The following is a 24,161-nucleotide window of genomic DNA, read 5'->3' as shown; positions in this document are numbered from 1 at the left end:
CGCAAATCCTCCTAAACGCCAGTGGGACAGGGCCCTAAGGTCTGAGTGACAGCTGTGTGCCATTTTCAGGGCCCCACTAGCAGTGGATGCTAGTTGCTGTGCATTCAACCTGGTTGAGACAACTGTTTGTTCTTTGTATTTTGTTACAAATATCTGAGATAATATGACTTGCTGTGCAGTTAATTATACTAACTGATTATCAAAGAAGTTGGTGCTCCAGTATTACTGCTGAGTGTAATTTTAGTACTGTTTAATTTGTATGTTGCCATCATTAGCTCAAGGTTAGCACTACTTAGCAGGTAGCTTAACATTATGTTCACTGATGCCGTAACAGTTTCTAAGGCAGTATTCCGATCTTACATTTTAATACCTACTTTCAAGCCACAATTTATGTACACTGTGCAGTCTACACCATATGCATTAATCAAACAGCCAAGCCAAATTTAGCTTGCTAGCTTTACCCTCAGTTTTTTGGTAACTGAGATTTGGGCGGTGGTGTTCAGGCTACTTTTGTCCTAACCACGTCATGCCGGTGTTGCCCATGATCCACCTCTTTATCCATTTATCGGTTGGCCATTTAGCGTTTTGTCACTGCCAAAATGATCACATTTGGAACTTCAAACCAGCTTCACAGAAAACCTGTGGGTGGCATCATGGAAGGGTTTATCCAGAGTGTGTGTGTGTGTATACATATATATATATATATATCCAGTCTATCCTTGTCCAGGCAAGTCCTGCATAACCTGAGAGCTTTCCATTTCTAACATTTATATGTATATTCACCATTAGCCTGTCAAATCAGGTCAACTGTAAGATAAACTTAATAAAAGGAAATATAAGTTTGGTTGAATAATTAAAATTTAACTCTTACTGTTTATTTTGAAACATGCAATTTGGAAAAGCAGCTACTTCATAAAAGCATTAATGCAGAGCGAAACAGTACTGTGATGTAAAAGTTCATGGTTTTCAGGAAATCATCCTCTGGCATGTAATGTAGGAGTCAACATTGTGCACATCTCCTCTCTGGGTTCTCCAAAACATGGAAACATTTTGCTGTCATTTACAGTTCCTAACTTGGATTTAAAATCCTTTTGCATGGTCATAGCAGTTAAGTGTGCTCGATCTGTCCCCCCCCCCCTTACTGCATGAATACTAACCCTGTGTTTGTATCTGCTGAATGTATGTGCTCACACTCCTCACTGGACCCAGCAGCTGGATCAGAACCAACCTGAGAAGCTGTTGGAGGACCAGAAGAGGGTAGGTACTTACTGACAGCATGGCAGCTTAGTTTAAAACTCCAGCATTATGGACATTCTTGGTGAGAATAAAAATTTTTCACAGCTAGCATTCATTCATGTCAAGAATATTTACTCTTTCAATACACATTCTCACATCACTCCTCTTGAAAGACTTCAAACTGTAAGCACAGAACAGCTCAGTTTTCCTTCCAACACACAACAGCTAAGGCCTAGTTCACACAGCAAGATTATTGCCATATGGAAAAGATATACATACATTTTATAAAGTTTGTATCTGTTCTATCTGGAACTTGTATGTAATACATGTGACAGTCAAACCAGATATAAGATCCTTAGTAAATTTGTACAATATGTGACTTATATAAATTGGGACCTTACAAGAACAATATATGACAGTAATTCCACATACAGAATCCTTACTAGATATGTATAATATCAAACTGAGACTTATAAGCACAACACGTCAAATATAAAGTTTATTACTGGAACCGATGTAACTTCTTGTAAGTTTTTCTATTTCTTTTCCATATGGGTTAGGCCAATATCGGACCCGATCTTCCCCTTCCGACAATGTTAAGGACGCCCGGACAATCGTGATGATGATAAAGATAATTTTGTCAGATATTCCTCCCGTGTGTGGTGTGTTAAGAGGACTCTGATCTGCTCGGAAGGACGTCAGGAGCGCTCCGTTTGCAAATCGGGGATATTCAACATGTTGGATTTTTTTTGGCCCGATATCACAGCGCATGTTGTGTCCTCCGACCACAAATGAGCACGCAGCCTGCTGAATGTGATATGCAGCCGATCAGAAAGCGAGGTGACAGACGTACGGAGTGGAAAGTAAAATCAAAACAGCTGCTCTGACTTACCAGAAAGTCCGGTGATCCCGCTCTCTCCACTCCTTTAAAGAACGCCTTTTCTTTTTCTTTTTGTATTGTTTTTATCCCTCTGTATTAAATGGTCCACAAAGTATCTCCATTTGTTTACTCTGAAGTCACATTTAATCTCGAGAAAATTTGCGACATTTCCTGTCTGAGCTGGGAATGTTCGTGTGTGAAATCTGTTTGTGTGTGGTGTTGTTGTCCTTACCGTGTGGATGAACACCACACACTGGAGGACCAACACTGTTAGATTTATGTTTGATTTTTTTTTTTTTTTTTTGGGTGGGTGGGGGGGTTATCTTCACGTGTGTGGTCTCCCTGGTTTTGGATACCTAAAGATAACTTTAAAATCCTGTCGTGTGAACCAGGCTTAAGTGTTGCTTTCCACGTTACAGAAAATGGTTATTATTTAATGGTTTTCATGTTGTGTTTTTTTTTTTTTTCTTTTTGGGTGTAGTGTTTCTGAGGGTACATGTCAGAGAAACTCTGATATGTCCATTGTAGACTTTTCACTTAACGGTCACATTTCAAAGTAACAGCATCGATTAGAACTTAGTAATGTACTTGTACTCTGGGGCTGCACGGTGGTACATTTGGTATGGTTGCCTCACAATGTTCACGACCACCCATGCCCTACAGTCCTGATACATCTGGAGTTGCATCAAGAAGGGCATCTGGTATAAAACCTGTTCAAAAATCAACACAAAGATCCATATAAGATCTACTGTGGCAGCCCCCAGAAAAAAAGGGCAATCCAGAAGAACTTATATGAATAAATCTTTGACAAAGGAAAAAATCAACAAAAAGTGGCTCAGTTAAGTGCTGAAGTTATGTGTTGCAAAACAGCTTTGTTGCACCTTGGCATTGATTCTGTAAGGCTCTACTAGAGGGATGATGCATCATTCTTCCAAAAGATATTCATTCATTTGGTGTTTTGATGATGGTGGAGGAGAGCACTGTGTATACTGTCAGTTCAAAATCTCCCATACAGTGTTAAAATGAGTTGATAACTGATAACTGTGAAGGCCAGAGTAAATTATTCCCATAATTTTTTTGTACTCACCAAACCGTCCAGTGATACCCCCCCCCCCCCCCCCCTTTGCTGTTTTTCACACGTTTTTCCTTGAATTTGTTAGTCATTTGTAAATATCCTCGAACTAAAATAATAAATTGCAGGCAGGTTTGTTATTGATCTGTTGGTTCGGTGTAATGTGCCATGTGAGCATTGTACTCATTGACGTGGGTGTGTTTGATGTACTAGTAGCTGAGTGGTGACTCCCACTCCTCATGGCACGCCACTTTCAGTGACTCTCAATGCTCAGATAGAAACTTTGCAGATCTTCCCAAAGTTCAACTCTGACTCATTCCCTGCTGACCTTTTTTGTGTGTGTGTGTGTGTGTGTGTGTGTGTGTGTGTGTGTGTGTGTGTGTGTGTGTGTGTGTGTGTGTGTGTGTGTGTGTGTGTGTGTGTGTGTGTGTGTGTGTGTGTGTGTGTGTGTGTGAGAGAGAGAGAGAGAGTGATAACAGCAGTGGACAGTCCAGTTGAAAATAAACAGCAGTGTTGGAAAAATTTACTGTAATAGACATTCTTTGGCTACTTTATTAGGTACACATTGCCAGTAGCAGGTCAGACCACTGTCTATCCAGTAATTCGGTTTTAACAACCATGGTAGTTCATGGCATCCCATTCAGCAATGTGGTGGCAACAGTCCTCATAGATTTTTGCCAATATTAAGAAGAATGAAGAAGGGCCTATGAATGAATGAATTAATTAATTTATTTGGCACACAAACTCAACAGTAACAAAAAACATACACAAGACAATTCCACCGTGACGTGTGACCAAAAACTGTCCTTTACTGTCAACACAAGGATCTAACATGTTGTGGATCATGCAAACCTGAACCTAACTTGTCCTGAGTCAAAAACAGTGACTACTGGACAATATTCTGCAGGCCAACCACGTGTACACATTGTTCCAAGGATGTTATGTCATGTCTAATGAACTGCCAGCTGAATGGGCTTAATGTTGGTGTCACAGGGCTAGCACCATGTTGGTGTAAGAGGTTATTACGCTTGACTCCCAGTAAGAAGGGCCGTAGTTTGGGGACCCCATGACCCATTCAGTTTGTTCATTTGGAATTGTCAAGAAGGGCATCCAGTTTAAAACGTTCCAAATCACTGTATGGGTCCTTGCATAAATCAGCAGGTTCCTTGTTCAAGACCACCTTTGTCCATTCTCCATGTAATGAGGAGTTGCATTAGGAAGTGCAACTGGCATAAAACTTGTGCCTCGTCAACATGCAGATCCATGTCTGATCCGCTATGGTGACTCCAAGCAAAAAGGGAGAAGCCGACAGAACTTACTATTATTATACAGAAAGGGGTGGCAAATTACTAAGGTGCTGGACCATCATGTGTTGCGACTTGCCATTGAGTCTGCAGGACTGTGCTAGAACTTTGGAACATTCTTCCAAAATATTGGATCTGTCATGGTGACCCCAAGCAAGTTTTAAGTAAAAAATAATTTATAAATATCTGTATGCTTGAATGTCTTCAGTGGTTACTGATATCAAAGCACTGGTCTTTAAATATTTATCCTGGAAATGATTGAAAATCTCTGTTTTGGCCCTTGACCTCAAATAACTGACCCCTGGCTGCATCTTATTATCCACTGAGTGAAGATAGCAGATTAATTTGTAAAGCCTTCAGTTCATTTTATTTTTAAGTATTTCTTAACAGGCTGTAAAGTTTACTATCTGTGAACATTTGCTGTGGCTAAGGAATCCATTCTGAAATTTACAGATACAACTGTAGTTCTGGCAGATGAACTGTACTTCATATAGGGTTGTTGAAATCTCATTGCTGTCTTCACTGCTTTTTCCAACTTTGCTCTGAGAATGATGTTATGTTCTCCAACTAAGACACGACTTGCTAAATCTCAGTCACAAGCCAGTGCTTTCTACACCCTTGCATTCAAGCTGGAGGATCTGGTCCTGTTTTTTTTTTTGCATGTCCTCATAGCAAAGTTCTTCCAACTGGTTCCTTCATGTCTGCTAATTCACCATAGAGGAGGTTTTTGGAGATCTGCCCACCATCCATCCTTTATTCCAGAATTGCTGCATAACCACAGAAGCAGCTCTTACATAATACTTCTGTTTTCTGCCACAGATGTTGGGAAAGTGTCGGTACACGGACCCACAACAGGGGGCGCAAAGGAACGGACAATGGAGTAGGTCAAATAACAACACTTTACTGTTGTGAATGTGCACAACAAATACAACAGATTACAACAATAGATCAGAATCAATTCACAAAGGTGTCGTGTGGGCAGGCTCGAAGATAGGAGACACCTGTCCAAAGCAGAACCGGAACCACACGATTTCCTCCGCCACCAGACCCCGGGAATACTGGAGCCGCCAAGTCCCAAACTCCCAGGTGGCCACTGCCTCCGCGTGTCGGACCTGGTACTGCTGGCGAGGAACAAAAACACAATTAAAGGTGGGCGCGTTTGCACCCAGTAATCCGCACGGCAGGAAAGCTACCTCCACCTCTTGTTGGAAAAAAGGTCTGTTATCACTCACAAAAATCACAAAAGGTTACTGTCAAGCAGTCAGCTGAGAATATTACCTTCCAGGTAGAACGATATCTCGGCAAAGAGGTGGAGACGTCGTCCTGCTGATGTACCCCTGCTGATTGGTAACAGCTGTTGCAGGTGATGCGCCAGCAGGGCACCCTCTGGTGGTGGGCCAGCAGTACCTCCTCTTCTGGCGGCCCACACAACAGGACCCCCCCCTCAACGGGCGCCTCCTGGCGCCCGACCAGGCTTGTCCGGGTGGCGGCGGTAGAAATCGGCCAGGAGGGCCGGGTCCAGGATGAAGCTCCTCTTCACCCAGGAGCGTTCTTCGGGGCCGTACCCCTCCCAGTCCACCAAATACTGGAAGCCCCGGCCCATCCTACGGACATCCAAAAGCCGGCGTACAGTCCAAGCCGGCTCGCCATCGATGATCCGGGCAGGAGGCGGCGCCGGACCCGGAGTACAGAGGGGTGAGGAGTGATGAGGTTTAATCCGGGACACATGAAACACAGGATGGATCCGCAGTGAGGCCGGCAGCCGAAGCCTCACTGCGGCTGGACTGATGACCTTCAGGATCTTGAATGGGCCGATGTAACGGTCCTGTAACTTGGGGGAGTCCACTTGGAGGGGGATGTCCTTTGTCCTTCTACCTCCCGCGTGATTTTGGGCATCCCATGGATGTTAAAGCACAATCCTCGGATCGATTGGCCGTCTGGGGTGGTGGTTCAGTGGAGCGAAACCTGCCATCGGGTGTGTTTAGGATCCTCGGTTCCTCCCGGTTCCCAGGCTAAGGAGGAGGTCAAAGTCCCTCCCAATCTGACGGCAGTGCCGGTTGAGTACCACGATCTTGCTGATGTCTTCAGCAAGGATCTGGCACTCACCCTTCCCCCGCACCGTCCGTACGATTGTGCCATTGATTTGGTTCCAGGCGCTGAGTTCCCGTCCAGCAGGCTGTACAACCTCTCACGACCTGAGCGCGAATCAATGGAGACCTACATCCGGGACTCATTAGCTGCCGGGCTGATCCGGAACTCCACCTCCCCGATGGGGGCAGGTTTCTTTTTTGTGGGCAAGAAAGATGGCGGACTTCGTTCATGTATTGATTACAGGGGGCTGAATGAGATTACGGTTCGCAACCGATACCCGTTGCCATTATTAGATTCCGTGTTCACCCCCCTGCATGGAGCCAAAATCTTTACTAAGCTGGATCTTAGAAATGCGTATCACCTGGTTCGGATCCGGAAGGGAGACGAATGGAAGACGGCATTCAACACCCCATTAGGTCACTTTGAGTACCTGGTCATGCCGTTCGGCCTCACAAACGCCCCCGCGACGTTCCAAGCATTGGTTAATGATGTCTTGCGGGATTTCCTGCACCGATTCGTCTTCGTATATCTAGACGATATACTCATCTTTTCTCCGGATCCTGAGACTCATGTCCGGCATGTACGTCAGGTCCTGCAGTGGTTGTTGGAGAACCAGCTGTTTGTGAAGGGCGAGAAGTGTGAGTTTCACCGCACATCTTTGTCCTTCCTGGGGTTTATCATCTCCCCCAACTCCGTCGCTCCTGATCCGGCCAAGGTTGCGGCGGTGAGAGACTGGCCCCAACCCACTAGCCGTAGGAAGCTGCAACAGTTCCTCGGCTTTGCAAATTTCTACAGGAGGTTCATTAAGGGCTACAGTCAGGTAGTTAGCCCCCTGACAGCCCTGACCTCACCAAAAGTCCCCTTCACCTGGTCGGATCGTTGCGATGCCGCGTTCAAGGAGTTGAAACGGCGCTTCTCGTCTGCACCCGTTCTGGTGCAGCCCGATCCTAGTCGCCAGTTAGTGGTTGAAGTGGACGCCTCGGACTCAGGGATAGGAGCTGTGCTTTCCCAGAGCGGGAAGACCGATAAGGTCCTTCACCCGTGTGCCTATTTTTCCCGCAGGTTGACCCCGGCCGAACGGAACTATGACGTCGGCAATCGAGAACTCCTTGCGGTGAAAGAGGCTCTTGAAGAGTGGAGACATCTGTTGGAGGGAACGTCCGTGCCATTCACGGTTTTCACTGACCACCGGAACCTGGAGTATATCAGGACCGCCAAGCGGCTGAACCCCAGGCAAGCCCGCTGGTCACTGTTCTTCGGCCGTTTTGACTTCCGGATCACCTACCGTCCCGGGTTGCCATAACAACAGCAACATCACGCTCTTGATTGAGTAGATGAGTCACACGGTGGGAGGGTCAGCCACAGTCCCGTCTCTGTAAAAATCCCGATCTTGCGTTGTAGTTACATGTGGTCACTGCTGCTATGGATAACAATTTTTTTCAGATTAGTGTGAAGCAGAATAAAATATAAATATCAATCAATCAATCAATTTTTTTTTTTATATAGCGCCAAATCACAACAAACAGTTGCCCCAAGGCGCTTTATATTGTAAGGCAAGGCCATACAATAATTATGTAAAACCCCAACGGTCAAAACGACCCCCTGTGAGCAAGCACTTGGCTACAGTGGGAAGGAAAAACTCCCTTTTAACAGGAAGAAACCTCCAGCAGAACCAGGCTAAGGGAGGGGCAGTCTTCTGCTGGGACTGGTTGGGGCTGAGGGAGAGAACCAGGAAAAAGACATGCTGTGGAGGGGAGCAGAGATCGATCACTAATGATTAAATGCAGAGTGGTGCATACAGAGCAAAAAGAGAAAGAAACAGTGCATCATCAAATATAAAAATGTTAACCCATTTGAAAATGCAGGAACTTTTTAAATTACTATGCCCAGTTTGATATGAATGAATCGTCTTAAGTTTTTTTTAAATAAATGCAGTCAGACTCTTATTTCTCAGGTGAGAAATGTTCCACTGCCATGATGTGCATGTGAAAATCACAGTACATAAGTGATGACTCATGCAATTCCTGTTATACAACCTCCCATCCTTCCCAGTCTCTGACATCACATCACATCACTAAAGTCTTCCTTTGTTTTTTCCTCCTTTGTAGGGTGAGGCACTGAGACAGATTCTGGTGAACCGTTACTATGGCAACTTTCATCGGAGTGGTGGGCGGAGAAACAGCCTGACATCATTTAGCAATGGCCCCCTCAGTCCTGTAGGACCCAACAAAAATCAGTCAGGTAAAAGAATTTGTCGTCCACACTTAATATGCACATTAGCAGTTGGTGGTTCTTGTAATTTGTTGATTAATGACAAATTATTAAGCCATGAATGCATGATAATGGATTTTATCAGCTGAGCTGATGTTGCTGTGAAACATTCACTAAAGGTAACACAAACCGATGCTGTCACAATATTGAAGTTATTGTCAAGCAGCATTCCTCAAATGCATACAAATACACACTACATTTTTACGGAGCATTTGTGGGTACTGCTGGGATGACTTTTTGCCAAACAAGCAATTAGGTAGACTCAGATGGGGTGTATGACTTGTAAGGTGAGGGAATGTCAGCTATGGAATTTTGGACATGTAGTACTTTTTTTTTCCTGAGAATGATTTGATGTATCAGTTTTGAGGATCCCAGCAACTGGAGAAGGCCAAGAGCCTGGCTATGTTTCACCTGGCTGAGATGGATAACTGGGTGGATGGACAAGTTGTTTGCTTGTGCAGTTGCCAAAGTAGTAACAATGGCAAGACAGGGGTGCCAAACCTTTTTTAAACCGAGATCTACTTTTAAAGTTGACAGTGTATCGAGATCTACCAAGTCATATTGAATGCCATAGCGTAGCCACAATATATTGTGCACCAATATAATAACACAATTTTCTGGCAGGTTTTAACAATAATAATGTATCATTGAAGTAAATTGGCATGGTGGAAAAGAATAAGCACAAGTAGGCCTAGGACTGGCCTCAAGTTGGAAAAGTTGTTCCTTACCTTAGTGGGACTTCTGGCCCCAAGAGGAGGAAGCTGGACTCTCATAGTCTGGACAGTAGGACTTGAAAGCCAGCTGTAAGCAGGCACTCATGTACTCTCTTTCTGCATTAGATTCCAGATTTGGACATTCATGTCAGGTGTTGCTCTGGATTTGAGCTCCATGTCATTTTTCATTGTGAGGATGCCACTTTGGACGATATACAGTCCACATCTATATTTTCCCCAAATGGAAAAGAGAGAAAACTGACAACAGGCTCTTTGGATGCAAAGTCAGTAAAACACCTGTCAAATTCTGACAAGATGCTCTTCATGTGATCATCATAACGTCAAGCTCCGCCCAGTCTTTGACCTGATGCTTAAGTTCTGTGTCCATGTGTGGAAAGTTCTGCAGGTCACACTGTTACATTCTGCTTGATAGCACATGTAATTTGCTTTTAAACTTGCTTTCAAATCCAGAAGCTGTGGATATTCAGCATGATTTGAACATTTCAGAAATTCTTGAATTTCTTGCAGAAGACTGTTCCAGAAATTTACCTCTGCTGAGCCACCTAACGTCTGTGTGCAGCAGATGTGTCTCCTCCAAGTGCGAACAGAATAAATGCGTCCTCAGACTCCTGGCCCAAACTGAACACTATAATCTTGTTCTCCACATTCATCACTCTTTATATTTATGGATCATTGTGCTGCTTGCCGACTTTTCAGTTCCTGGACTTTTTGGGCTGGCAGAGGGGATTTACCCGGGTTAGCATTAGAAGTTAGCATCGTATTTCTTGTGAATCGTCTGAAATGTCACTCCAAATTCCCTTTCTTCAGTAAAGCCACATTTACATTGCAGATAAGACAGATGGATTTGCCATTCAAATAAATGAAAAAATAACCCAGGATGAAAATTATAATTTTTCGTTTCTTATCCACCATAGAAGAAGAGCTCTTCTTCTTGTCTGGCGTTTAACGGCAGCCAGCATCCTTGTTGGTGCGTTGCATCAGTCTGCTGCATCAGTCTGTTATAGCAGCACTAAATCCTCTCGAGTCCAGTGAGAGATTATTTTTTTCTTGTGATCAACTGGAACTCAGCCTGCAATCAATCAGTTGATCACAGTCAGCTGGTTGGGCACGCCAGCAATAAGGCTTTACAGATATTTTTTAATTTGTATTTTTTTTGAGGATTTTGTTGTTTGCCCTGCAATAGGCTGGCGTCCTCTCCAGGGTATATCCTGCCTCTTGCCCCATGACTGCTAGGATGAGCTCCAGCACCCTGTAACCCTTAATTGGAGTAAGCAGGTATAGAAAATGGATTGATGGATTTTGTTGTTTAATATGAGCGAAGCGGCGTGAAGCTCACTCATGGTACAGGGCATCCTAAACAGGAAGTGCCAAAATTCAAATCCACAGTAAAACAGTTCAAAAAATGTTCAGATGTCAAGCACTTCATGGATTGACAGACAAGATCCCATGGAATCTCGCGGGAACTCAGTGGCAAGCTCACACTCAAACAGGAGGTGCTGAATTCTCAGTCACATTGAAACAGGAAATGTCCAATGTTGAACACTTCCTGGCATGGGTGGAGCTAGAGCAGAGGCTGGGGTTTCACTGGACTCCCCTGAAATCTGATTGGACACAGATGATTGACATTTCACGGCACCACACGTCTGTTTGAAAGAACTGCATTTTCAAATCAATGAGTCACATTGACTGCTAGGTTCCTCCTGTCCAGTAGTTGGTGCTGTGTACCACAAAAAGTCTAATCCACCTTAGTAGAAGAAGAAAAATGTTTGCTTCAGATTTGAACTGAACATGTTGTTTGAACTATGGACTCCTAATTACACCAAACTTATATTGGTGAGTAAACGACCGTATTTTATGCCAGAAATGAGGTCCAGGTTGTTAAAAGCAGCATTTCTCCTTTAATTCGGGTTGCCTTATAGACACGTTTAAGCTAACAGGTGGTTCATGCTCTGTGGGCTTATTAGTGCAGCAGATAACTGAAACAATACTTCAAATCGTGATACAAGCATCAAATTCAGCACAAATACAGCTGGAGCAAAATTATGGAGCAACTTTAACTTTTGACCCCTATACAAACTGAAACTGACCTTGGTATTTCACACATTTTAATTTGTTTATTCCATTTCAAATACATTTTTTTTTTCTAAAATTATCTTCCTTAACTCAAACTGAAAGCAAATCTCTACAACTTGATATAAATTAATTAAAAATATAAACTCCAGCTTCCTGATGAAGTGGTGTAGAGGAGGATTTTCTTAAAAAGAAGACCTGAAAGTTCAACTACAATTTGACAGAAAGTACATTTGAGATGAAAGCCTCGATTTGATGTTTTGGTGAAAGAAACTTTTGTATTTCTTCATAATTGATGTAAATAAAGTCCAAGACATATTCAGTGACTTGGAAATGTTTGTTTCCATCCCTTGACATGTCTGAAAAAACTGCCAATAAAACTGATCATTATTTACAGATTTTATCAAGTTTTAGAGATTTGTTTTCAGTTTAGTGCAACAGATAAGTGAAACAATCATGCAAATGGTGATAAAAGCATCAAATTCGACAAATACTCATTAGACACTCCTTTTTTGAAAAAAAACAATTGGCCACTTGACTTTTCAATCGGTGGTCAGGTAGGAGTCAGTAGGATTAATAAATAATAGGCCAATAGGATTAATAAATGGAATAGTGTTGACAGTGTCGAATGCTTGGTCTCCAAAGTAAAGGTCAAACAAGGTTTACGTCTGTTGGATTCTATGACGTGACATATGTTACCCCGTAACGTGATAAGTAAGGATGATACATGGTCCAAACTATTCCTTTTTAAAACCATGTTAACTCAACTAGTAATTTGCATCACCTTGGAGCAACTTTAACTTTTGACCCCTGTACAAAATGAAACTGACCTTTGTCACCATTCTTGCTGTTTTTATCCCGTAACTCCATAGAATTCAGTCACAAATAGACTAAACTATACCTTTTTGGAATCTTTATGATCAGACAAATAATGTGGAATATTTTTCAATATGATGGAGCGTCTTTTAATTTTGACCTATGTGTAATTCTTCAATTGACCCCTACCTGGCCACCAATTGAAAATTCAAGTGGCCCATTGTTTTTTTCAAAAAAGGATTGTCTGAGGAGTATATCTGCCGAATTTGATGCTTTTATCACCATTTGCAGGATTCCCCTCTAAATATTCTCTTATCCACTGCACTAGTTTGAGGAAGATAATTTCAGAAATATTTATTCTTTTTTTGTATTTCTTGTATTTAAAAAGGCACAAACAAATTAAAATGTGTGAAATTCCAAGTGTTCTACTACTTTTGGAGGGCACAGTATCCTAACCTTATGATGAGTGCAAAATGAGTGTGGTATTATTACTGTTTTGTTGAAGAATGTTTAATTTTCACTGTTGCTGCACTTTGTGTCAAATCATAGTCATATCGTATATCATATTGATATGAAAATTCAGTAGGGTATATCTTCTATTACACATTCCAAATCGAAGGTGGAACTCTACTAGTGTTTTCTAAGGTACACCTAAATACAATATCTTAAAAAAAAAAAAAGAAGAGTAGAGCCACTTAGGTGCCTGGTCTTGAGAACCAGGGATGGTAGGTTGAAAAGCTTTTTAACCCATGTGAACTCTCCCTACCCACCTAACCGGCTCAAGAATATGGACAGCATGTATATAAGTGACATTTCCATGACAATTTATATGACAATATTGAGATACGATAATTTGGCCATATTGTACAGCCCTACTGTCAACTAGCTGAAAACCTTGAATATTAATTTACATCTACATTTAAAAAAAAAATGCTTAAAGTGGCAGGGGGTTAAGAGGGCTGTAATTGGGGGGTCAGCTGAAAAGCAAAAAAGAAAAATGCTTAAAAAGTTGGGGAGTATAGGGGGCAGAGCCCCCCCAGAAGCTGAAAGGTTTCAGTCATGCTAATGCTCCCAAGCATTTACTCAAAATAAAGTCTGAAGGACCTAAATGACATGGTGAGATGCTGACGAGCTTCGCTCATTCATGTGCACGACATATGCATATTTTCAAAGTAGAAGTAAATTTTCGACAACATGACCTAAATTACCAAATAAGACATCTGTCTAGAGCAGGCTCCAGTTTGCCAGAAAGCACATGGGTGGAGTGAACCTAAATTTCCATATACCTTCTTCTTCTTAATAATGGCTTTGTCTACCATGCTAACAAGACATTGACTGGTGAAACAACAGGAAATTGTATGTGCAGTTTGTTTGAAGTAGCTTACTGGTTGTGATCAGAGTTGCTGTGGTAAATGGTAAATGGACTGCATTTATATAGCGCTTTTCCATCTGCATCAGACGCTCAAAGTGCTATAAAATTATGCCTCACATTCACCCCGATGTGAGGGTGCTGCCATACAAGGTGCTCACTACACACCGGGAGCAACTAGGGGATTAAGGGCCTTGCCCAAGGGCCCTTAGTGATTTTCCAGTCAGGCTGGAATTTGAACTGAGGCTCTTCTGGTCTCAAACCCAGCACCTTAACCACTAGACCATCACCTCCTTGTGAGTGTCTTGGTGGCTTCCCTCGCTAGTACCTGTGTGTAGTTGTCTGGATTTTGATGTGTAGACCACCCAGCCATTGGTCTGGACATGCTGGAGACCACCCAAGGCTGAATGAGCTTTGTATTCAGACGACCCAAAACCAATGAAGCTTTAAGAGTCACCTGAGGCCAAACTGTTGAATATGTAACATATTAGAAAGCACCTCAACCCAACGCAAAATCAAAATAGAAGCAAGTTTTGAAAAAACGAGTAATATAATTGGTCAGAATTTTTCCATGAAATGCACACTGTAAAGATCACAAAATATACAAATATTCAACTAATCCTGGCAAATTGGCGCAAAGCTAAACTGTAATGTTTAAACTTGACATCAAATTACAGTTAGTGACTTTTGGTATGTCACTGGTGATTTCTTCCTTAAAATAACTGTCGTCATGTAGCCATACCCCGTCCCCCTGTTTTTCTGTGTCTTTGTATAAAACGGTCAGTCAGTTTAGGACCAGACAGAATGCCGAATCATTGGGCTGAACGTTCACAGAGACCACTTGAAACCAAGGATTGTTTTGGGTACTGGTGTAGGGTAGTCTGTGCACACAGTCATGCAGTAGTATCCTTTTTTGCAAGTTTTTGGAGATTGGTTTTGATGGATTTACCAATAAACACCACACTCTCTTGGTTTCTTAATGACTGACCAGGATAAATTGTTTGTACTTTCTGCTTTGCTAAATAGGATTCTATCCAAAATAGAGAGCTCTGTTATGAGCCAACAATTAAGAGATGGTTTTTTTCTTAGAGAAGGTAGCTCAGTGGATAAGGAACTGGTCTGCCAATATGTAGATCTGGGTTAAAATCCTGTTGATGCTACCTGTCTGTGTCCTTGAGCAAGACACGTGTGTGTGTGTGTGTGTGTGTGTGTGTGTGTGTGTGTGTGTGTGTGTGTGTGTGTGTGTGTGTGTGTGTGTGTGTGTGTGTGTGTGTGTGTGTGTGTGTGTGTGTGTGTGTGTGTAGTGAGTACCTTACGTGGCAGCACCATGATATTGCTGTGGGAGTGTGTGTGAATGGCTGAATGTGAGGCATCACTGTAAAGCACTTTGACAGTGAAAGTGCTATATAAATGCAGTACATTTGAATGCAGTCCACAAATATACACACAGGTTGGTTGTCTGTAACTTAATAATGTAGTTAAGGTTTAAGATACGTGACACAAACAATGACCACTGTGAGAATGAGATGGGTGGCTTCTGTGGCCATTGTTGACTCTGTATAGGTCATGTGACTGCATAGCAACATTTCCCCATTGTTTGGACTATTACTAATGACATAATAATGTGCCCACCAGTGTCCTTTTAGCCCATTAGGAACCAAAATCAGTGATATCTCAGCAAATAATGGTCTGATTCACTCGCTGGGATGATCCACTTGCTCTTTTCGCAAGGTTTATCTTGGAATTCTGATACATAATCATGCCACAGGGCAAAAGTCAGCTCCAGGCAGATGGACAGACACTGACTCTGTTATGCCTGGTTCACACAGCAAGATAATTATGTCGATTTCTGACCCAAGGTTACATCGTCTGACAATCTTAAGGAAGCCCCAACTGTTGTGATGGCTGTAAAGATAATCTTATCAGATATTCCTGCTGTGTGTGGTGTGTTAAAGCCCCTTTCACACCGGGCCCACTTCGAGTTGCTTCGTGTGGAGTCATGATGACGCCATGTGGATGCAACCCAGTGCTGAGACGATATAGCTCAATGCCAGAACACCATGACAGACGCAAAGGACAAGCGAATCGGACGCCAAAAATTATACGTTTATTTTTTTCTGCGTCGAGCACAGGACACAGAAAGGAAGTGGTTTCAACACAAGTCGGGGCAAAGCAACGGTACTCAACGTGACTGAAAGCCACACCCTCACAATACGTTACCCGACACCAATTTATGATTCCTGCTGTGTTCCATTGTTCCCCACATATAAATCACGCAGGGTTGTTTTTAATACCGTGTACACAATGCAGTAAAACTACACGCTCAAAGAGCATAGAAAAAGAAATGCTGATTGCAACCTGACAGCTGCTGCAGCTACTCGCTCTTACCTTAAATTCTCTCAGAACTGTGTTTAAAAAAAAGTCCATAAAAGTCCTGCTTACAGACTGATTGCCCGAGACAGGACATGTCCACATCCAGTAAAAAGTCTGGACAGCTCCAGTCCACTCATGGACGATTTGTTCGCACGCGCACAGGTGAACAATTACAATAAAAAAAAAACTGGCTGGCTGCAGGCAGCTCCTTGCTTTCCCCTCAAACTCTCTCATAATTGTGTTAAATAAAGTCCATAAAAGACTGACTGCCAGAGACAGGACATGTCCACGTCAAGTATAACTCCAGACATCTCCACATTTACACATGGACAGTTCATTCGCGTGCGCAGCTCACGGTCAAAGGAAGAAAAATAAACTATAACAGAAATCAGAGACCAGACGTGCAGCCAGACTGCCTGCAGATCCTCCTCTGCGTCCTCACCTCCTCTCTACCCCCTGCTGCGTGCACCTGATGCAGACATTCCTGCGTCGTCATGCCACTACATGAAGCAACTCCAAGCAGGCCCAGTGTGAAAGGGACTTGAGTGCTCCAGTCTGCTCAGAAGGACATCGGTGCCGCTCAGGCCTCAAATCGTGAATATTCAACATATTGAATTGTGTTGGCCTGATATCCCAGCGTGTGGGGTGTGCCCGGAGCACAAATGAGCACGCAGCCTGTTGAATGTGATGTGTAGCCAATCAGAAAGCAAGGTGACAGAAATACGGAGGGAAATCAAAACAACTGTCATGGCACACCAGAAAGTCCGGTGCTTGCACTGTCATTTTTTTCTTCGTTAAAAATAGCCCACAAACTGTCGCCATTACTTCTTCCTCATCCACCAAGTTTTATTTACTCTGAAGTCACATTTGATCTCGAGAGATTTTGTGAGATTGCCCGTCTGACCTAGGAATGTTCATGTGTGGTGTGTTGTCTTTACCATGTGGCTGCACACCACGCACTGTATGACCAAAACTTGTTCTATCTCTGATTTTTTTTTTTTTTTTTTTTTTTTTTTTTTTTTTTTTTTTTTAGTCACCATGTTTGGGGTCTCTCATGTGTTGAAATCCTACCGACAATTTTAAAATCTTGCCATGTGAACCAGGCATAAGGATAAAATATCGATTGAATTCACTGTCTTGGAAATGTTTCTGTATCTAGCCCAACACAACTGGCTGTAAAAGGGATTATTTAAATGTGTTGTTTTTCAGGAGCTAGTATTTATGTAATATCTCTTTTGTGCTTTATATTTTTTCATTTAGGTTATCTTGTATTTTTTTATTTGAGAATAAACAGCCTCATTCTAAAATATATGTGCTTTGTCATTGTGTGTGATTTGATGTCAGAGAACAAGAACAGGTAAAGGGGGGGGGGCACTTTTTAATCGCCGCCATATGTTACATAAAGATGGGACTGTCTGTTTTCAGCTGTCCTTTGAGCACATAAATCACAACACTTTTATCGCTGTTTGATAACAGAATCATTGTGTCGCTATCTCGATAGCTACTGTTGCAATGTGTCTCTGCTCAGACTCTTTCTATGAGAGTTATTGGTTCTTATGTGTGAAAAGTTATCAGCATATCGATTTTTGGAGGACATACTGGTGCTGATGGTGCATTCTGTGAACTGGTTTGATCAGGCTGACCTTCAAATCAAATCAATTTTATTTATATAGCGCCAAATCACAACAAACAGTTGCCCCAAGGCGCTTTATATTGTAAGGCAAGGCCATACAATAATTACGTAAAAACCCCAACGGTCAAAGCGACCCCCTGTGAGCAAGCACTTGGCGACAGTGGGAAGGAAAAACTCCCTTTTAACAGGAAGAAACCTCCAGCAGAACCAGGCTCAGGGAGGGGCAGTCTTCTGCTGGGACTGGTTGGGGCTGAGGGGGAGAACCAGGAAAAAGACATGCTGTGGAGGGGAGCAGAGATCAATCACTAATGATTAAATGCAGAGTGGTGCATACAGAGCAAAAAGAGAAAGAAACACTCAGTGCATCATGGGAACCCCCCAGCAGTCTAAGTCTATAGCAGCATAACTAAGGGATGGTTCAGGGTCACCTGATCCAGCCCTAACTATAAGCTTTAGCAAAAAGGAAAGTTTTAAGCCTAATCTTAAAAGTAGAGAGGGTGTCTGTCTCCCTGATCCGAATTGGGAGCTGGTTCCACAGGAGAGGAGCCTGAAAGCTGAAGGCTCTGTAAGCCTGCAGTCTGAAAGCGAAGCGCTCTATTGGGGTGATATGGTACTATGAGGTCCCTAAGATAAGATGGAAGCTGATTATTCAAAACCTTATAAGTAAGAAGAAGAATTTTAAATTCTATTCTAGAATTAACAGGAAGCCAATGAAGAGAGGCCGATATGGGTGAGATATGCTCTTTCCTTCTAGTCCCTGTCAGTACTCTAGCTGCAGCATTTTGAATTAACTGAAGGCTTTTCAGGGAACTTTTAGGACAACCTGATAATAATGAATTACAGTAGTCCAGCCTAGAGGAAATAAATGCATGAATTAGTTTTTCAGCATCACTCTGAGACAAGCCCTTTCTAATTTTAGAGATATTGCGCAAATGCAAAAAAGCAGTCCTACATATTTGTTTAATATGCACATTAAATGACATATCCTGATCAAAAATGACTCCAAGATTTCTCACAGTATTACTAGAGGTCAGGGTAATGCCATCCAGAGTAAGGATCTGGTTAGACACCATGTTTCTAAGATTTGTGGGGCCAAGTACAATAACTTCAGTTTTATCTGAGTTTAAAAGTAGGAAATTAGAGGTCATCCATGTCTTTATGTCTGTAAGACAATCCTGCAGTTTAGCTAATTGGTGTGTGTCCTCTGGCTTCATGGGTAGATAAAGCTGGGTATCATCTGCGTAACAATGAAAATTTAAGCAATGCCGTCTAATAATACTGCCTAAGGGAAACATGTATAAAGTGAATAAAATTGGTCCTAACACAGAACCTTGTGGAACTCCATAATTAACCTAAGTCTGTGAAGAAGATTCCCATTTACATGAACAAATTGTAATCTATTAGATAAATATGATTCAAACCACCGCAGCACAGTTCCTTTAATACCTATGGCATGCTCTAATCTCTGTAATAAAATTTTATGGTCAGCAGTATCAAATTATTAGTAGTATCAAGCTACGTCTAACCAAAGTAGCTTGATGGCTTCTGTTACATGATTAATTTTCACATATAGTGTTACATATGTGTTATGCATTTTACAGAAAAATAACAATGCTGAAAAACACTCTGGCTGCTGGAAAGGTGCTTATATAGCACCAAAAGTTGATCCCCTATGACAAGGGTGGCCAAGTTCGGTCCTCAAGAGCCACCTTCCTGACACTCTTACTTGTCTCCCTGCTCCAACACACCTGAATCCAATGAAAGGCTCATTAAAAGTCTGCTAACGAGTCTTTCATTGGATTCAGGTGTGTTGGAGCAGGGAGACAACTAAGAGTGTCAGGAATGTGGCTCTCGAGGACCGAACGTGGCCACCCCTGCCCTATGATTATGAGCCAAAGAACCACTTTTAGTGCTGTCATCAGCTGTCTGAGGCATTCCTGTAACAGCTGATATCAGGAGGCCATCTTTCTGATGTATTCGTGTGGCTCTGACACTCACTAATCCTTGCCCTCTCTCTTTCTGTTGCTCACAGATTCTCAGGGTGCTGAATCTTGGTGGAAAACTCTGTGCATTGTGGAGATTTTTCATGTCTTGTCATCAGTGGCGTCTTTCCCCTCCTGTGGCCAACTTATTATCCCAACTGGGTATCTGACGACTGGTAGGGTGTATGTATTGATGGCTCGGATCGTATCCCTGCTATTGAGCTGGGTTCTCAGCAACTGTCTTACCTTCTGGAAGTATTTGGCTGTGGCTGAACTTCTTGGATCTTCATTATGGTTTCCATTGGCTTGTGGAATTCCCAGGTACTTGTAGCTGTGCTGTATGTCTGCTATCCTGCCTTCTGGTAACTCCACCTCCTCAGTCCGGGTCACTTTCTCTCTCTGCCACCATTTGGACGTACTTATGCAGTCTGAATCACATCCTGATGTCCTTGCTGCAGATCCTGGTCAGGTGGATCAGTGAGTCAATGTCTCACACAGTCTTGGCCTCATCCATGTACAGGAGGTGGCTGATGGTTACTCCACTCCTGAGTTGATATCTGTATCTGCTCTTCTTGATGAATTGCCTGAGGGGGTTGACATCTGTGTAGAACAGCAGTCGGGACAGTGCATCACCTTGGTATATTCTGCACTTGATGGTGACGTGCGATTGCCTTGGCGTTAGCCTCCAGTGACGTCTTCCACAGTTCCATTGAGTTCCTGAGGATTATCTGTGCACTGTTGGCCTTTTATGGTGCCAAGCACCATGTGTGAGGCATTGAGTCATAGGCTTTCTTGTGTCAGTCCAAGCTGTGCTCAAGTTGGTCTATAATCAGACCAACCTGCCTTATATACACACACACACACACACACACACACACACACACACACACACACACACACACACACATATATGTACGAAGACATACATACATGCATACAAACATTTCTGGAGTATAAGTCGCCGTTTTGTTACTCGTTTGAGAGGTCCTGCAACTTATATTCTGGTGCAACTTGAATTCCGAAAAAAATCATGATTCACGACCACGAATTTTCATTACATTTGAAATGAGAAACACACCAATAAGCTGCCTCTTCGTTTAAAAAAAAAAAAACAAGACAGGTGGAATCTTCCTAACAGGGCTTGATTGCTTGCAGCACATGTTTAAAACAGTGTCTGGTCACACTTTTTTGGTCTTTAAATGAGCAGTCGTCATGGTGTTACTATTTTGATCTTTTCCTCATGTCGGCTCCAGTTAAAATACAGTTCGCAGTCACGCTCACTTCAAGTAAATATACATGAATAAATGTCTTTATCAAATAGCAAAGAGTGCCTAATTACCCAAAGAACTGCACCATAAAAACGCACAGGAACAGACATTTGTGTGTGTGTGTGTGTATGCGCTGTTACAGAGAAAATGAACAGACATTCGTATGTATGTGTCTCTTGTTATGGGACTAATGAATAGAGGTTCATTTCCACAGCAGCATGAACAGTAATCCACAAGAGGTCAGCGCTGTACTAAAAAAGGCCATTTGATAATCAGAGGAGAACGAAAAGTCCAAAAGAGCGTTCAACCAGAGGGAGAGGGGGAGGTGATGGGGCAACTGCTTCCCCAGTCACAGCGCTGGCTTATTAGTCCTGCTTCTTATTCAAAGTTGTTTGCCCTATTGACGTTTAAATTCTCGCACTAATCTTGTGAAATCTCAGAGACATGGCAGCACGGCGAGATGTCAGCAACGTGGAGATCTGCTACAGAATACTTTGATAACATTGCATATAGGCAATGGCATCAACGTCGCAACGTAAAACTCTGTATATTGTGCCTAAAACTCTCATGAACATATCTAGGTTTTTAGACTTTTTTTGTGTGTGTTTGTATTATGTAAATACATGAGAATCTCAAGCGATTTCGCCATTATTTATAATGGGAATTGCCCTGAGCCACAATCTCATCCTGTTCTTGTCATTGTGGGGGAAAGTGAAGTTTATTCTCTTCACTTCCTGCTTCTTGTCCTTTACAACACTGTTTGTGAAGGACAACTGTTAAACAACTGTACATCTTGCATTATATTTTAAAATGAACAACTTTCAGGCATAAACAATGTATAACTAATTTCAAGCAAATATATATGAAAAAATGTCTATCAAGTGATTTAGCAAGTGTTCAGTGGTCTCATGCATGCAGTCTCTTATAAATGTTATGTAAGGCATAAAAATATACATTTTGGTAGTTTATATAATGGTCATTTGCAATTGTCATCATGTGGTTTGTCCATGTTGTTTTGATTGCAGCACGTCTCTGGCACGCAAGGGATTATGGGATATGTCAGTAGGACAAATGGTGTGGTGTAAATCAGTCCCAAGATGCTTTGCTTCAGGAAGGAGAACTCGGAAAGAAAGAAGTGGGGGGACGGGTGCCATTGTAGAGTGCGTTAATTGGGAGAGTGGCGTCAACTGAGAACATGGCACCATTTTAGTTCCAATTGTGCTGATCTACTGAATGATTTTTGTGTTTTCAACATTTTTTTAAAATAATTTAACCACATACAGCAATACATCCAGGTACAGGTGCTATCAAAATAAATATAAAACTAGTTGTTAAGCTAAGCTATAAAGCTATAATTTACATAAATTTACAATTTATGATGATTTATTTAATTAATTTAAAGCCTGATTTATGCAGGTCTGTAACTCTGTGTCATGCAATGGCGTGTGAGACAGTTTTAAAGTTATCCGTCACTGGATTATACTTTATTATGGACTAATTTGTCCCTCAACAAGCTTTTCTTTCTGCAGTCATCACCTCCAATTCAAAGGTAAGCTGTAAATTTCATCTTTTTCTGACTTTGTGTTGTAAATGTGTGGACTTTTCTGATCCATTTGTAATCAGAGTGCGCATTGCAAAAGCTATTAAAATATGAAAGAGTGAAAGCAGAAAAGTGTCAAATCACAGCCTTTTGTGTCTGATTTAACAGGTGCACATCAGGGTTCAGGTCCCAGTCTGAACATGATTTGAAAAAATAAACGGTCAGTTTTTTAATCACAGAAATGACTCCGGTTCCATTTTCCTCAAATCGGCGAGTGTCAGCGCTGAACTTTAATTTGTACCTTTGTTACTTTGCACATCCAGACTGCTCAGGGTTTTTAATGGAAATACATTGACGTCGACAGGACATTTTATCCGATGTGAGCACAAAAGCTGTTGTACAAAATCCGTTATATATGTTTATTGTATGGAAAACAATACAAAAACATTGGGACTTTTTTGTGTCTGGTGAGTGTGAATATCTGGTTTATATGATGACGGTTTAGGTGAGTTTTACTGTACTTGTGACTGAACAATAAATTTACCTACCTTGCAAAGCTTTTTTGATGAAGTCTCTTCCATCCCACACAGCTGACTTTATTTTCCCAATTTTTTCTTCTGTTCAGATCTGAAGGGAATCTTTACATCTTGAAGCCCTTGCTGTGTCTATTTGTGCATCCAAATGCACAACAGCATTTACAGTGAATAAATAAATAAAATAGCTGGATAAGATAAGATAAGACTTTATTGATCTCACAGTGGAGAAATTCACGTTACGTCAGCTCTTGAAAAAACACACAAGATGGGTGCGAGTAGAGGAAAATGTGCATCAAACAGCGTGTGCAAGGATAAGCAATAATAATAATAATACTTGTAGCAATACAATAAAATAAAAAATGAGGTAGAAATAGAATATATGGATTTACATGCAGATAGATTAACAGAAAACACTATTTTGGAACCAAGATGGCACCAGGGGTCACGTGACCTTTTTGTTTTTTTTTTTGTTCGTTTTTTTTCCCAATTCGTTGTGTCGCCACTCTCTTTTTTTGTTTGTCATAAAATATTGTTTGTCAAAAACATGATCATCATTCATAAAAATTTAAATATTTTCTTCTCTTGTCATGGTAAATCTGCACATAATCCCACAACACACATAAGTGGATAAAGCACATTTAATATTTTCCCTCAACATTATGAAACTGATCACTAATTTGGTCATTATTTTTTACACTTATGGGTACATTTTGTTGGATGCTATTTTATTTCTGCATAAGATGTTTTTTCTGTATCTAAATTATTGTAACATCATGTTAATCCACAAATTACCCTGAATCTCATACTACATTATGCATACAGAATTTTAAATAGACTATTAAACAGTTAATATTCTAACATTTGTGTAGACACACGTGTTACATCACAGATAAATGTTAAAATTTAAACAATGTAAACGTTTCTCATCAAATTTGGTTCCACCTCATGGATGACTGAAGATAATATCCTCTAAGATAAATCTTGTG

General features: G+C 41.7%; 1 protein-coding gene across 4 annotated transcripts in view; it reads left to right on the top strand.

Moving 5' to 3' along the window:
• Positions 1-24,161, top strand: part of LOC117507035 (inositol 1,4,5-trisphosphate receptor type 1) — a 286,805-nt gene that overhangs the window by 184,145 nt on the left and 78,499 nt on the right. For 2 of the 4 annotated variants that reach the window (XM_034166725.1, XM_034166722.1), the window contains exons 40-41: positions 1,210-1,257; positions 8,692-8,824. In XM_034166725.1, coding sequence (XP_034022616.1) covers positions 1,210-1,257; positions 8,692-8,824 — 181 coding nt within the window. The remainder of the gene's footprint in view (positions 1-1,209; positions 1,258-8,691; positions 8,825-24,161) is intronic. The other 2 variants (XM_034166723.1, XM_034166724.1) reach the window with 2 other exon arrangements.

The sequence above is a fragment of the Thalassophryne amazonica genome, chromosome 3 (genome assembly GCF_902500255.1).
Source record: "Thalassophryne amazonica chromosome 3, fThaAma1.1, whole genome shotgun sequence".
NCBI lineage: Eukaryota > Metazoa > Chordata > Actinopteri > Batrachoidiformes > Batrachoididae > Thalassophryne > Thalassophryne amazonica.
The sequence above is the reverse complement of the archived record's forward strand: the minus strand, read 5'-3'. Positions and strand labels throughout refer to the sequence as shown.